The sequence below is a fragment of the Sceloporus occidentalis genome, unplaced genomic scaffold (assembly GCF_023333645.1).
Source record: "Sceloporus occidentalis isolate IW3139 unplaced genomic scaffold, rSceOcc1.0.p SCAF_5, whole genome shotgun sequence".
Classification (NCBI taxonomy): domain Eukaryota; kingdom Metazoa; phylum Chordata; class Lepidosauria; order Squamata; family Phrynosomatidae; genus Sceloporus; species Sceloporus occidentalis.
The window spans coordinates 26,645,897-26,662,583 of record NW_028316985.1 but is presented as its reverse complement, the minus strand read 5'-3'; the positions used below and the strand labels follow the sequence as shown (position 1 = coordinate 26,662,583).

General features: G+C 38.5%; 1 protein-coding gene across 2 annotated transcripts in view; it reads right to left on the bottom strand.

The window, feature by feature from the left end:
• Positions 1 to 16,687, bottom strand: part of CHPT1 (choline phosphotransferase 1) — a 30,219-nt gene that overhangs the window by 5,226 nt on the left and 8,306 nt on the right. For both annotated transcript variants that reach the window (XR_016281503.1, XM_089527947.1), the window contains exons 2-6: positions 9,147 to 9,294; positions 6,594 to 6,735; positions 4,504 to 4,588; positions 2,377 to 2,508; positions 1,089 to 1,247 (exon numbers count right to left, since the gene is read on the bottom strand). Coding sequence is in view for 1 of the 2 variants with exons in the window: in XM_089527947.1 (XP_089384073.1) it covers positions 1,089 to 1,247; positions 2,377 to 2,508; positions 4,504 to 4,588; positions 6,594 to 6,735; positions 9,147 to 9,294 (666 nt within the window). In the remaining variant the exon portion in view is untranslated. The remainder of the gene's footprint in view (positions 1 to 1,088; positions 1,248 to 2,376; positions 2,509 to 4,503; positions 4,589 to 6,593; positions 6,736 to 9,146; positions 9,295 to 16,687) is intronic.

Here is a 16,687-nt window from a genome sequence, read left to right as displayed (position 1 = left end):
TTACAGGAAAAGGCAGTAAATCCTAAATAAATGCACTATATAATTGGCTACTACTTTTTGCTACTAAAATGGATAATCAAAAGAATCTGACGTCACAGTGACATACCCAGCCATGTGATCAATGCCTCACAGGAAGGGACTTGTGCCAACGGTGGCAGCGCCAGCTGGCACAGTGGGATGTGTGTAAACAGCCACCCTGCATCACTGTGGAGTGCGGAGGTAAATGTGCGTGTGTGTGTGTGTGTGAAATCTGGGGCACCTCCAGATCAGAACAAACTGGAGTATTTTGGATGGTGTAAATGAGCCCTCTTGAGTTCTGCAAACTGATTTTAACTGATTAGCTTGCACAGTACCTACTTTACACTGTAATCCTACATATTAATGTTGGGGAAAGTGTGGATTTATACAGTCCCCAGACTTCACTGTTGCAGCAGCTGAAGCCCCTGTCAGTCTAGCAAAGATCCCCGAGGCCCTCCCATTATAAGTGTGATTCTCCTCCTCCTCACCTGAAATCACACTAAACTTATCCTTCCCAGACTCCTATTCCCCGTTTCTCATTTGTTTTCTAGCCAAAATAACAAGGTATGGCTGGGAAACATCAGGTTGTGCAGTCTTTGGGGGTGTAGGAGGAAGGGGCCCCCAACCCTGTAACCCACTGTTACTATACACATCTATTTAAATTCAGTGGGACCACCACATTCGCTGGGGTTATGGGTACAGGGCTCCTATAGAATTCCACCAGAGGACCTACAAATGCCTAGAGAAGTATTTTTTCTAAGAATCTTTAGATCCTCCAGCATTACATTTGGCAGAAGTTGACCATAGAGTTCCACTGGAGGATCCAAAGGTTCCTAGAGGGAATATATTAATCAAATCTGTGAATAATCAAATCCACAAAATTCAAAGCCACAAATGTGGAGGGCTGATTGCACATGGTATTGAAATCAACAGGACTTTCTTTTGAATAGACATGTCTAAGATTGCTTTCTGCAATGTCGACTTTATAGTGATTCTCATAGCAGCATGGAAATGCTACATCATCTTAATATATACATAGAAAAAATTATAAATCCAAGCAAAAACCTTACCACTAATTTCTGTGTGATCTTGGCACTCACAAACCCAAATGTTAAGGCATAGAGGCAAGGATGCTTTTCAAACAGGTGTGTTGAGGATTTTTTATAGATCATTATTGCCAAAGTAATAATTAATCCTATATGGAGTCCTGGTGACAGAACACTTGTTCCCTGAAAGATACATACATTTTGTGAATTATTCAGTAACTTTTTCCTCAATTTGAAAAAAGGTCACCAACATAACAAGTTCAATCATACAAGGACAATAGCACAAAATATCACAACCTAAGCACACCACAGTAAGCATGTAAGGCTAGTCTTTGTTTTGATCAAATTTCTAAAATTTATGGGAATTGTATAGCCGACCCAAAGTTGTCTGATTGCAACTCCCAGCATTATGCATCATTCACTGTGCTGGCTACAGCTGATCCAACAACATCTGGAAGACTGCACCACTGCCTAAAATAAAGTCTTGTGACCTGGTGAATCACCCTTGGGGTGGTATTCCACAACTTGGACACCTTACACCTAGTAGCTGCCTACCATGCCTCATTTGGCAGTAATGCCTCAAATGTTGGATGGTACACATTGAAATAAACATTTGGAAGAGAACAGGCCCTAAATTACTGATGCAGAATTGAGCCCAACAATAAACAGGTAATCCATGCTAATTGATTCAGATGGGAGTGATATGTTCTGAAGACCTAAACTGAGCCAACATCCCTTCAGCAGCATTTGTTCAAGCAGTCATGGTCAAATGCTTTTCAAGGGCAGCCCCACATAGAGCATATTACAGTGGACAAACCTGGAGTTACCTAGGCATGACTAAACATGGCAAAATCAGACTTTGTCAGGAAAGGTCATAGTTGGTGCATCAATGAACTAATATTGTGCTACTTATTAGTAAAAAATGAGTAGACAACTCCAGAAATACTATCACTGGAAAAATGCCACATATCTCCTCTATTATTTCCTTTTCATGTATCCCATAAAATACTAAAACGTAGACCCTCTTAAACAGTGAAAGGGTACACAATCATTTCAACATTATTACAATTCATGATTATGCTTGAGCAGGATAAGGATAGGATAAAACTCAATCAAACTAAGCACACACTCCATCTGTTTAAACCAATATCATACTGCGAGAAATAAAGCTGCAATCCTATACACACTAACCTGGGAATAAAACCCAATGAACAAAATGAGTAGATAGGAATACTATGCAATAGTACTTCTGCATGGAATTGTGCTGTTAAGTTGACACATCAATTGACATTAAAAAACAAGCCCAACTTACTGCTATTGTAGATCCATTCTTCCCCACTCCTCCTCCAAAGATAACTCTGAAATAATTGTAACTGGAAAATATTGCACCACACACTATCCCAGCCACAGGAATCATCTTCAGTGTTAGGTCTAACACAGGAATCTTGTCGAGAAGGAACACAAAATTCAGAATAAGTTAATACTTTTCCAGTACATTAAAATGTATTTATTTGAACTATCCATTTTTCTCCACTAAAATCAAACACAGGTCATATTCATGCCATTAAGATACAACACAGAGCACAGCAGCTTAATTTTGTTAGGTTACATTTAAATCCAGAGAGAAGGACCTTTAAACAATATGTATCCAAGTTCTAGCCATTTTCTGAAAAGTGGATAGTTCCTCAAAACACACTGGTTAAAACAGTAGCAGCACCACAGGAAATGCAAACACCATCTGCCTGTTTTGTTTCATTTATATCATGCCATTATGAAACTGCATAACTCATATTCTCCAGCTAGCAGAGATCTTTAGCAGAAGTATTTACCTTTCTTATTCAATTGTAGTTTGAATGAAACTTCCAAGAGGCAGCATAGGATTAAAAAGAAAAGTGGGGAAAAAATGAATTTCCTGTAACCCACCAGGTTACATTTTAGAAGACAAACTTGTCTAAGGATGTTACTGAGACTGCATCTCAAACAATCCAGCAGATCATGCAGAACAAAATAATGATTTTCACAATGAAGTTTTAAAAATATATATATCAGTGTTTCAACTGATTTCAGAACACATGCAACTTTGTATGGAATTTAATAAGTGTTAGCAGTAATGGAATTCTTAACATTTATTTAACTATTTAAACATGCCAGAATACACTGATTTAGTTCTAAATGTGGCTATGGACAAGTCAGAACTATTCCATAGCTACTTAAACGCATACAGTATGATGCCTCTAGCTGATTTTTATAGTCCTTCACAATGCAATACACAGTGTCATATTGAGAGTGTTGGACTAGATGCTTGAGAGAGTCAAGCTCAAGTCTGCATCGAGACAAAAAAATCCCTGGGAGATCTTGGGCCACTCTCTCCACCTGACCTACTTCACCAGTTTGTTGTGAGAATAAAGTGGCAGGAAATTCATGCTGACTTGAGCTCAGTGGAAGAAAACTGGGATATACAGTTAGCATATTAATAAATATACAGTGGTTATCTGGTGGGGTTTAGTTCCAGAACCCTTCATGGATACAAAAATCCAAGGATGCTAAATCTAATTAAATGCAATGGCATAGTAAGATTATGTTCCTTATATAAAATGGCAAAATCAAGTCTTGCTTTTTGGAATTTATATATATTTAAAACATTTTAAACTGTGGATGCTTGAATCCATGGATAAAAAAAAATATCCATGGATACAGAGGGCTTACTGTATAACCACTACTGATCTAATTTCCTGGATTTCAAAGCATCTGTTAACACTTAGCAATCCTACTAATTACATCAAGTGGGGCAACAGAAAACCATCTCTCCACACAGTTACAGGGATTATGATTTTACAGATGGTAATATGCACATTCTAATTCTTGTCAATTTCTCTCAGGTTCTGGACTTTTCAGGATACAATAAGTGCAGGTTTTGCTCAAAAATATAATCTGCTTGGAAATTTTGCATTCCAGAAGTTTGTAGTGATAAATTCAGTACAATACTACTGTAGTGTGTATAGTTGTTTTATGAAAGAGGATTTTCCAGATGAATCAAATATTTATACAGTAAAGACTATAAAGACTACAGAACTGAGAATATTGTGAAATTAAATTCTGTAGCCAGAATATTTATGCCTCTACCTAATTTGAGTGATTTAATATAAAGATCACTTATGGCAGATGGGGTCTTTTTCCTTTGTGTAGTTCTATACTCATGCATAAGATGGCACATCACAACACCGAGGAGACAGAGTACTGGAACTATAGGGGGAGGAAAGCATCCTAACGAAAACATATAATAGAGAACCAGTTCTTATTTTTAAAGGGGGAATTTTAATTTTTTTTTAATAAATAGAATATGGGGGAAAATACAAAGCATTAGAAGGAATACTAAACAGCAATCTGCCTACACAGGACTGATTATAATAATTCAAGTTTGACAGCAACATCCAATTACCTTTGCATCCCACATTGTTGTTCCACCAAATGCAGATAACAAGAAGAGCAGAATTATGGCTATCTGTACTTCAGTAACATCAACTCTAGAGTAAAAAAGAAGTAAGATTGGCCCATATCAATGATTTGTTAGGTCTAATGGGCAGAGCATAATTTACATAATATTAAACTCAAGCATGTAACCTAAGATACTTATAAACAAGTACGGTACATACAGACATTCCTTACGGTAGTAATATAATGTACTAAAACATTTAGAAATAGAAATAGAACTGCCCCAGTTAATTTTGTGGTTTCACTTATGTGAATGAAACTAAAAATTGAGTGTTAACGCTTGCAGACCATAAAATTCATTTCATACTACAGTATGTTCCAGTCAAAATGGACTAATAGCAGCAAATTTTGGGGAAAAGATAGTTTGTTGATTTGTCCTGAACTTGTTTTAGATGTCAATGTAAGCATGAATATCAAGTTTAGCTAAAAATTGTTTGTAAATGTGCATTTTAGAGTAAAACATTTATTTACAGAAATCCAAGGGGTTCAGAAGGTACCCAGTTTATTTATGGTAATGTATTGGGTCCAAAACCTATTCACTATTCATTCCATTAGATAACATACCAAGTTTGGTGACTTTGTGATCAGGCATGAGGATTTGTGTAACAGAAGAGAAAAACATTAAATTGTTTTTGTTGATCTCATTTCAGTACACAAAACATACAAAACTGGCAGAAACAATACGAAATCCATTTGTTGGCCTCAACTAGAGCAGAATAAATGGGAACTGTCTATATCAACATTTGCATAAATTCCACTGATACAATCAGTTTATTTTAGTTGGGGCTAAAAAAATGGATTTAAGTCATAATAGTTAAAAATGTATTTTAAAATAAATCTTGCCTTTTTCAAGGACCTGATGATAAAGAATCAAGACAACAGAAGGGAGGCATGCAGTATTTTTTCACTCAAACAAGATCTTAGTTTCTCTGTCATCACAAAAGTTTAATACAGTATGGAATTTAAAAGATACAAGTTAATCCATTTTTACTAATGAAAAACCAATGAACTAGTACCAAATTTTAAAATTGTGGCTAAATTAAAACTATAGCATACCAAGTATGACTATACACTAGCTCAAAAATGGAGTCATACTAGTCTCCTTTTCAAACAACTCCACACTCCCAAGGCAGCAAGTTTAACACAAGCCTATTAGAATACTCAAGTCTGAAGTTCCCTTCAGGTTTATAGATCTAAGCTTAACAAACAGCTCATTGCTCTTGACCAGTATTCCTAGCAGGCTCCAGTGTAGGCTGTCCACACAGGCGAGGGGAAGGGTTGCAAATTTTGTTGGGGTATCGGAATTATTGATGAAAAATGCTTGTGGCAAGTTAAGGTGGCTAAAAAAGAGGCCATAGATTTGCAGGTGCATGTATGCATGGGTATATCTGTTAGCTGTAAACCACTATAAAATACATTGAACTACAATACATCTCAGCCTTTGACCAGCTGACCTACCGTATGTACCTTTCCAGGTGCTAACTATTGATGGCCCCTACTCTCACTTTCTTAGAATGTTTTGGTATTAAAACCTGATGTGGACTGGACAGTCCTCCAAACAGAAGACACTTTCAAATAAAGAACTGTCCTCTGAGAGGCCTTCAGGAAGTAGACTATCCTTTGTTAAATACAATACATGGCCACCCTCAATCCTTTTCATCTAGCAGAAAGCAACAAAAACAGCTCATCAATAAGGTGTTTCCTCATCTTCCAGTGCTGACTATTGTGTCCTGTGGGCTCTTTGGCCATGTCTACTCTCCCATGTTTGGTACCTGGCTTCAGTCTAATTATCAGTCTCAACTGAGAGTGAACACTGAATGAACAGGATTTATATAAGAGCTGATTTTCCATCCAGCAGTTGAATCACTGAGTCAAATCTAGGTGTGACTAGCAATTTATTAAATAGGAAATTTATCAAGAACCACACTTACCACAATACAGTAATGGAATCCAAGATTTCACAAAAACATCCCCCCCATGGAACTAAATAAATCTCAAAGATCAACCAGAGAGCTAATTAAACAAAAATGCACTTACTTGCCAAACTTTAGCATGCCTGATACATAGGTTTGCCAGTGAGCACAATAAAACAGGAACATCCCAACAAAGGAACAGAAAAACAGCCAGTCTGGATTCGTTCCAAGTCGAACTGCTATGCAGGCTCCGATACCAACGAAAACTGAAAAGTCCAACCAGTTAATGGTCACATATTCTGGCACTGGCAGCACATTACGACATTTAAAATACAAATTGAATGCAGGGCAACACATATAGCTCCACTGTCTTAGTATTTTGATAGTTAACTGACAAAGTTCCAGTCCATATCTAAACCTCAGTTAAGGCATATCTTCAAAAATGAATAAACAAAAGTGGTATTAATTATTTATTCTTCCATTTAAAAAAAATTGTACCTTCGTAGTAAATCTGCTAATATGAAAGCCACTTATTTGGATGTTTATTTTAAGTTTCATATAAAAATGTTTTCATGGAACTTACATAAGCATTCTGTTGTTATTTTTTAAACCTGCTGGTTACTTGTAATTAATTTAATTTCCTAATAGCAGAGGCATAAATGCATTGCACTAAGATTGAAGCTACAGTCATAGTAAAACTACAATCATACATTTAGACATGTAATTAACTTTTTAGTTATGGCAGTATGCTTCACTAAAAGATAGAGAAGTAATTGAGGCAACCACAAGATAAATGTGAGGAAAGTAGCTTGTTAGTTTCAAACATGGTACAAGTTCCCCTTGCATAGGACACCAGGAAGAGTGTTTGATATCATAAATTATCAGGAGTGTCCCAATGTGCACCTGGCTTTACTGATGTGCATCAACACTTTTTGGGTGAGGTCCCAATGTACATCAGCAACCTCTAGTTGTTCCAATGTGCATGGGGAGTGCCCAATGCAAATCAGAACCAATGTGCAAGGGTCATTTCACTGGTTCCCCTAACTGAATAGACATTGTGAAAGTGCTCAAATCTGTTTGACAAATCTGTTTGACACAGACGTAAGTCCATTTATATAGACCTAAGCCCCCTCCAGCCAGGGTTTTAAAGAAGGTATTGTATTGTTTTAATTATACTGTTTTAAACTCCTCTTTGTCCATTTATTGTTTTAATATTATTAATGTTTTAATATTGAAATTAAGTTAAATCTCTTTTAATGATGACCTTTTGCAACTTTTATGCTTTCAGTGCTGACTTTTGGCATGTTTTGAAAAAGGATTTATCTTGCATGTATTCTTTCATTGTGATTACTATCAAGATGACAGAAAGGACCTAATGATACCAATTATTCAGTTTTCCCAAGTCACTTCCCTGAGTCTCTTTTAATTATTTTGCTCAATGGATCCAACAAGGATCCAACAAGCAGATAAATAAGTTTTAAAACCTGGCAATTCTTATCAGATCACATATCTAGTGAATAAGTGCATGTGGAATGCAGACTGATAAACATCAGGGATGCTTGTATGTGATCTGCAGGGGAGTCTCTGCTCATTCCATTAGGCTTCATTGCAGAGTGCACAGAGGTCCAGTGTCAAACATATACTGATGTGCACTGTATTGCACATTGTGGTCGCCCAAGAGTGTGCCAGACATGTGCATTTAGGGTTCCAGGGGCTAGACTTACCTCTACGTCGAGGAGGACGTACTCCATCGCTGCCCCGGCCCTTTGGAACACGCTGCCCACAGAGCTCCGCTTGGCCACCTCTCTGGCTCAGTTTAGAAGGGATTTGAAGACCTTCTTATTTCGAGCGGCATTCCCCGAATAAAGCCCCTGATGGCTTCCTCCCTCTTTTTCCTGGCAAGATGGCTGGCTGACTAGGTTTTTAATTTGTTTTTAATATTGTATTTTAATATTGTATTTGTGCTTATTGTATGTGTTTTGTAATATGTTGTACACCGCCCTGATCAACGGAAGGGCGGTATAGAAATAAAATTATTATTATTATTATTATTATTATTATTATTATTATTAATTTGGCAGTGATTCACATACGTTGCATTGCAGAAGTATATATTACAGGGATTGTATAATGCAAGCAGACTGTAACTTGGTTAATGGTTATTTGTATTAGGGCTTCTCAAGATAGCTGATAGGGGAGAGAACCAGCAATTATCCCTCTAATGTGCAAAGGTCAGCATCATATTTATACCCACAACTGCTTCTTCTTTCCTAGAAACTTGCCAAGGACCAACAGCCAATAGTTTGGGAACCAGCACCAGTCCAGGAACCACCACTTTGAGTAACACTAACTTATACTATATTGTATCATTGTAAGATCTTCGCCAATATCTACCTGCTCTGAGCAACCTATTTCTCTAGTACTTTACTTCCTTGATAATTGCTGTCTCCACTTGTTGCCACCCACATCAACATAGTTCGCAAACATCATTCCAAACTGAACTAACAATAATTCCTGAGTGGGGTTGGATGGTATCACTCAGGCAAATACCAATACCATTTTCAAAGTACCATATGAGGTAAAACATCTGCTTCCAAGTTCTCACTATGTATGCAAAAAAGAAAAAAAAAAGAAAAAGAGAGAGAGAGAGAGAGAGAGAGAGAGAGAGAGAAGTTACCTGTGGAAATGGAGTCACAGCCATGGTCAAAGAGTTCTCCCAAAGGAGAGCTGCTGTTAGTTCTTCTGGCTTGCTTCCCATCAATAGCATCCAGTGACTGGTACATAAAGAGTCCTAATGCACACGAGAGGAACACCCAAGGAGGAGCCTGAAACAAACATACAAAAATAATCCATTCTGGCATGATTAGCCAACTGTGGTCCCATATGGATTAAGTCACAGTTGCCTGGGAGGTCTGCTATCCTGAACTGTCCTTTTGTATTTGGTGACACCAGCTCTCATTGGATAACTTGTTCCTCACCCCCCAAAAAGCCCACAGACTGTCATTTCAGTGACGCATTCCCCCTCTGCTCACACAACATTATTTGCTAGCCTTGCACTTTGCATACCAGATATGAATCACAGTTCAGGCAGACCAAGAAAAGTGGACAAAAAAATATCAGGCATTGCACAAATCAACATTTATGTACTATCCAGGTAACAGCTGAGCCCTTTTGACTTTCCCAGTTGGTTATATAACATTTGTAGTTTTTAATAAACTTCAATCCAGAAGTATCCATTTAGACTTCACTCAGAAATTTTCTTCCTCTCTCTACATTTTTGCATTTAACTTGTTGTTTTTGTGTGCCTTCAGGTCATTTCCAACATATGGAAACCTGAAGGCAAATCTATCAGGGAGGGTTTCTTGGCAAGACTTGTTCAGAGGGAGTTTACCATTGCCTTCCCCTGAGGCTGAGAGACTGTGTGACTTGCCCAAGGTCACCCAGTGGGTTTCCATGGCCAAGCCGGGATTCAAACTCTGGTCTCCAGAGTCCTAGTCCAATGCTCAAATCACTATGCCACACTGGCTCTCAGTGCATTTAACTAGCATACAAATAAACCTTCATCTTTAATCCACAATGTTTCTGAGGAACCATATTCATATTCTATTCTTAAATGTACAAGTGTAAAAATAGTTACAAAACTACCTGGAAATTGAATCTTTGTCTTATCAGAAAAAACAAAATGCAAGCTCCACACAATAATGCAAGGGAAATATTCACATCTTCCAAGGCCCAATGGACACCTCTCCCCACTTGAACCCACTGTCTCTACAAGCAGACCCCTTCATCTGAAGGGGAAAAAAACTTTTTCAGTAGAGGCACCATTGGTTGTGGATCACTTGACCTACAAATTATCGTTTACAGTGATATCTTTTCATCTTCAGACAGACCTTTGTTATTTGCAGCTTGTAGCATTTCAATACAATACATCTGTGTTTTTTTTAAAAAAGCTGATATTGATTATCTTCATTTGATTAGTTCATGTTTAGCCATCTGTAGTTACTGTAGACCTTCCATATATTTGTGATTTTGTGCTGGTATGATTTATTTTGTTAGATTGTTAAAATTTCGTTGTTTGTTTAGTAAGTCTGTTGAATTAACTGTACATACAAGAGAGAAATTATCAGGAAATAATCAAGATTTAATCAATATAAATAAATGAATTTAAATAAATCTTGTACAGTCCCTGAAAGAAAGACACACCATAACAGTTTTATACTCCTATTCTCAATTTAAAGGATGGGGGACTTTCCTTCAGACTAAAGGCTGAATTAAATTGCAGATAAGTTCTTTTGGTAGGGAGAGATGAATGTTGGTGGTGAGCAGAACCAAAACCACTAGTTCATTTTAACATAAAGCTTTTATTACTGGTACCTACCCCTTAGGAGAAACATTTTGAATTTCCAAAAAGGGGGAAAATCTGCACAGTAGCTGGGAAAGTACCCAGTGATCATATAATGAGGAAGGGAGTGAGGCCCTATGGGGAATCCCCCAGAAACCTTGATTTTCTCCAGGGATGGAAGTGTCCCGGGCTGCAGCACTTTAATCTTTGATACATGAATTGTTGTTATGTGCTTTCAGGTTCACTTTGATTTATGGTAACTCTAGAATAGGGTTTTGTTTTGTTTTTTGGCATCATGGCCAAAGCCAAAAGGTGATCACCAACAGCTACTCTTTATCCTGAAGAGAAATGACCAGTGGGATGCCACAGGGTCTATCCTGGGCCCAGTGTTATTCAACATCTTCATCAATGACTTGGATGAAGGAATAGAGGGCATACTTATCAAATTTGCAGATGATACCAAAGTAAGAGGGGTAGCTAATACCACAGAGGACAGGATCAAAATTCAAAATGACTTTAATAGATAAGAAAACTAGACCAAACCTTAAAAAAATGAATTTCAGCAGGGAGAAATGGGCAGTAAAAATGAAATGCACAGATATAGGACACCTGGCTTGACAACAGTATGTGAAAGGGATCTAGGAGTCTTAGTAGACCACAAGTTGAACATGAGTCAACATTGTGATGCAGAACCTAAAAAAGCCAGTGTGATTTTGGGTTGCATCAATGGATGTATAGTGTCTAGATCGAGGGAAGTAATAGTACTACCCTATTCTGTTTTGGTCAGGCCTCACCTAGAATACTATGTCCAGTTCTGGGCACCATAGTTCAAAAAGGATGTTGAGAAGCTGGAGCTTGCCAGAGGAGGTTGACCAAAATGGTGAAGGGTCTGGAAATCATGCCTTGTGAGAAGAGACTTAGGGAGCTGGGTATGTTTTATCTGGAGAAGAGAAGATTAAGAAGTGATATGATAGACCTGTTTAAATATATGAAGGGATGTCATATTGAGGCTGGAGCAAACTTGTTTTCCGACGCTCCAGAGAATAGGACCCAGAACAATGGATGCAAGCTACAGAAAAAAAGAATCCACCTAAACATTAGGAGAAACTTCCTGACAGTGAGAGCTGTTTCACAGTGGAACACAGTGCTTCGGAGAGTGGTGGAGTCTCCTTCTTTGGAGGTTTTTAAACAGAGGTTGGATGGGCATCTGTCACAGGGAGTGCTTTGATTGTGTACTCTTGCATGTCAGGGGGTTGGACATGATGGCCCTTGTGGTCTCTTTCAACTTTATGATTCTTTGATTTATTCAGGAGACATTTGACTTGATCAAGATTCCCCAATAAGTTTCCACACCTGAGTGGTGATTCAAACTCTGGCCTCCTGGAGTCCAGCACTCAAACCACTACACCATGCTAGGTCTTGACACATGAACATAGAAAAGCAATCCATCCATCCATATGAATACAAAAAAAACAATCCATCATTTCTCTCATCAGTCACATTGTCACTCCTACCCAGACAGAGACTCTATACTGGAAACAGAGTAGCAAAGCAACTACAGAACACCGAGGAAGTACATGAGGGAACTGGATTTCAGTGGGAAACACTTGCTATCTAAATTGCACCTTTATGGTAAGTTAAAAAACTAACCAAAGGTTCCTACCAACTGCTAGCTCACTATCTGTAGATCTTAGACAAATTCTTAGCAGCATGCTATAATTAAGTAGGACTGAGCCAGAAACCAGGCGGTTTTACAATGTGAGCTAGGAGGAAAAGAATCCAGGTGCCAGTTTTTCCAGACATGAAAATGTTATTCTGAATTGGGAAGGGCACTGTGACACTGTTGCCTGAATTCTACCCACAATCACCCTTTTCTAAGCTATCTTTGCAGAGTTGTTAATCAGATCTTGAAAATACAATTTACCTTCAGCCATTGGTCATGCTGTGTGGAGGGATTCTGGGAATTTTAGTCCTCAGAAGGAAGTTCTCCATATCTCCTTCCAGCATAAATGCATGCACCATTATCACAGTCCTTGATGACACTCCATACTCTTCCCCTTGCATCTTTTAAATTCTTCATTATCCCCAAATAATTGAGCCTATAAGACACTGTGGGTCCAATCCCAGAAGACAGGAAGAGTATAAATTAAATTAATATAACATAAGGAACTTGATACCTCTTCAGAGTTTCCAATTGAGCCATAACTTGCTTTTCAAGCAAAGCTGTTCCATGTCAAGTCAGCCCACTGGTTCAACTAGCTTTGTGCTTTCATAATGACTGCATCCCTAAAAGGGCTTCAGACTGAAGTCTCAGGTTTGATGCCAGGGACTGAACCCAGGACCTTTTGCATGCAAAGCAGGAGCTATTCCACTAAGCTATGGCCCTGACTATTTATTGTCTAACTACCAACAGGACATGAACAAGTGATCTGCATGCACTGACTCCATCTTAAATCATATTTAAAAAGTGCCCAGAAACCTCAACTGGTCCAAAGAGCTGCAACTAGGCTGTTAAATGGAGCTGTCTACAGGGAGCATACAACTCCTTTGTTGCAACATCTCCATTGGCTGCCAGTCTGTTTCTGGGTGTTACTCATGCTGCTCCGTATAAATTGTGGTATAAATGATAGCCCTTAATGACCCCTACATGAACTCTAGTAGCCTGCCCTCCATTGCCAGCAAGGCATGAGGACATGTACACACACCCCTGATGGGCACCCACATTATCATTCTAGATAGTCTAGGAAGTCACAAATGGGATTATCATATGGCCAGGAAGAGTTAATGTTTGCCTTCCCTGAGGCCCTGGCCCCCTCCTTGAGTCTGTTGTCCGAGCAGCTTAAGACAATCAGACAGGGACACCCAGGTGAAAAGAAAGTAATTAAACACCTTTGTTCTCACCATCAAGCACCTTTGCCAGAAGCAAGATTTTGCCTATAAATATCATCAGATTTGCCTGTTCACTAGGCCATTCTGGATTTCAGGGGGAAGCTCTGTCCCCTTGAACCCTGACCTGGCTCCTGGCTGAGCCACATGCCATCCTCACCATATTCCATTTGGATTCCTGAAGGGAGTCTACATTGTGGTACGTATCACCCCAGTGATGCCTAAAATCCTATTACATGCTAACCCCTGTTTTTCCTGAACCTTGAATGTGTGTGTATGTGTGCGCATTGAGTGTGTTTCCCCTAGTTCAATAAATTAGACATCTAGTTATTAAAATCGGTCTCAGCTCTATTTATTGGAACACCCTGGTCTCTTGGTATAAATATCGGGAGAGCGATTCTGCAAGGGCCGTTGTAGCAGGTCATCCTCTTGCGAGATTTGAGCTAATAACAATAATAATAATAATAAAATTCCCCTAATCAGACCCTTGGCTACACTGGGCACAATTTAAAGTGCTGGTTTTGACCTAGAAAGCCCTATATGGCTTGGGTCCAGGCTATTTGAAGGACCATATCTCCCAGTATTAGCCTCCCAGAGCACTGAGATCATAGAGAGAGAGAGAGTCCCTTCTATCGGTCCCACCACCCTCTCAGGCGTGTTTGATGGGAACAAGAGAGAAGACCTTCTCAGTGGCTGCTCCCAAGCTTTGGAACTCCCTCCCTAGAGAGTCCAGGATGGCACCATCATTGCTGTCCTTCCAGCAGCAGATAAAGACTTTCTTGTGCTGGTAAGTGTTTGCAAACTGATAAGGACTGAGTTTTTAATGTTGTTCAACATAAATTTTAATGGATTGTATTTTAACATGTTATATTTTAATTTATAACTGTTTTAACTCTTAAAATTGTTTAATTGTTTTTTTAAATTTTATATTTATATATGTTAATACTGTTGTACTGTTTTGAAATTATTTTGTTTTATACTTGAGTCCCTATATTGGGAGAAAGGTGGGATATAAGAAAATAATAATAATAATAATAATAATAATAATGGCAGTGGCAGAAGAAATAGGGTAGATGAGGACAAAAGGCAGCAAGATTTTTCCCTCTGGTTCAAGATCACTAAACATTGGGTTGCTTAAAGCAGGATCACAGTTAAAGATAAAAATCTGCTGCACAGCTTCTATTGGCTTAAGCTTCTTAAGCTCAGAGCAGGCCACTCCAGGGCTGAGCACCTTGCAAACATGCTGCTGTTGAGACACACCCTTATATCATTATTAAGGATCACTTCTTCAGATATGAGAGGTGACTGCCAGCTAGCAGGCAGAAGAAAAGAAGGAAAGGTTGGAAAGTTCTCAAGTACTGATGCTGTTATAAGAATTTTTACTGCTGAATGTCAGCGTGCATAAAGGAAACATACATGCAAGTAACCAAGCTTCCCAATTTACAATTGAAAAAGACAGGTACTGTGGGTAGGGAAATAAACTCTCCATGTCCCAGTGACTTTCTGGTTGGACAAGTGCAATACAGTTTCCCAACTGCTATAGCTAAGGCTACCAAAGGGTGTACTAGTTCTTCCATTGTGCTCAAATCCACCTCTGACTTGCTGAGGTTCGTTCCCCCCTCCTCCTCACAATCTCTTTTCCGTTTGTGTTATGCATTTTATAACATAAGCCTATGGGCAGGGACAGTTTCATATTTCTGCCAGGGGGTGAGGGAAAGAAGCAGGATAAAAATGTCCCAAAGCATACGAAATAATGATGCCTTTAAAGATAGTCTGGAGACTAGCTGGTAAAAAATGCAGCTGCCTGTGTACTGGTGAGGGCTAAACAATCAGAATGTGGGGTACATATGTTATACCACTTGTTTGTGTGTTTCATGGCCCAGTGTAAACAGTGGGTTCTTGAAAGCCTTCAGCAGTGGGGCACCAGTTATCTGAAGGCCAGCTGTCACCTGTATCAGTCTGCATACATCAGGAGATTGGCCCAGCTCATGTTCGCACTTCTGTTATCAGATGGCTGCAATAAAGGTTTTTTTTAAGCTAGACCTGTGGAATTCTTTTCCTGTATCATTGTTTATTTGATTTTAGTGTTCTTACTGAACTGAAGGCTGTTTTGATTTGCATTATTGTCATTTCTTCTTTTTGTAATCAATTGGTTTTCATATTTTTAAAGTTGTATTGATTTTATGTTGTGAATTAATCTATTTACCTATGTTGGAAGCTGAATTGGAAAGATTTTTTGATCCTTAAAAGTAGCCTTTAAATATTTTAAACAAATAGAGTGGTTTTAAAAATTCACAAACACACATTCACTTTGCAGTTAGCCAAGAGTATTTTTGGAACTGTTGCAAATGACAACATTTCTAGAAACCCGCAAGATATAAAAAAGATAGCAGAGAATTAATGGGGAATTAATGAAGTGAGACCATGAAAAGAGAAAAGTGCAACCCAGAAAGGGAAAGAGGGTTGAGCTGGCATTGCTTCACAGAACATGCTTACAAACTGCAGAAATATGAGAGGAAATAGTTCTTTAAAAAGACACAAATAACTTACGAGTTGGTCAACCCAGCTGTAAGAGTGTAACAATACAAATATATGTGGCAGCAAATTATCACTTCCCTACAATAGCTTGCAATATTTGCTTAGAAAAGCAGAGAATGCAAGTGAAAGTAACCAACCCCAACCCCCAATACAAAGCTAACCTGCTGGAAGAACTTCTCAGTCACATAAATTTAATGTTAAAGCACAGCACAGCCAATATGAAGGCCTTTTAAGTAAGCACACATTTAATACTGAAATCAATGGAAAATCTTGCATGCCCTTGTATTATTTCTAAGTAAATCTTGCTTCCAAACTCAAGGTAACTACATATGTCCTATTTCAACTCAATATGGTTTGCTTTCAGTTGCTATGTATCATTGTAAAAGCTGGACAGTGAAGAAAGCTGGCAGGATGAAAATAAATGCTTTCAAAATGTGACGCTGGAGAAGAGA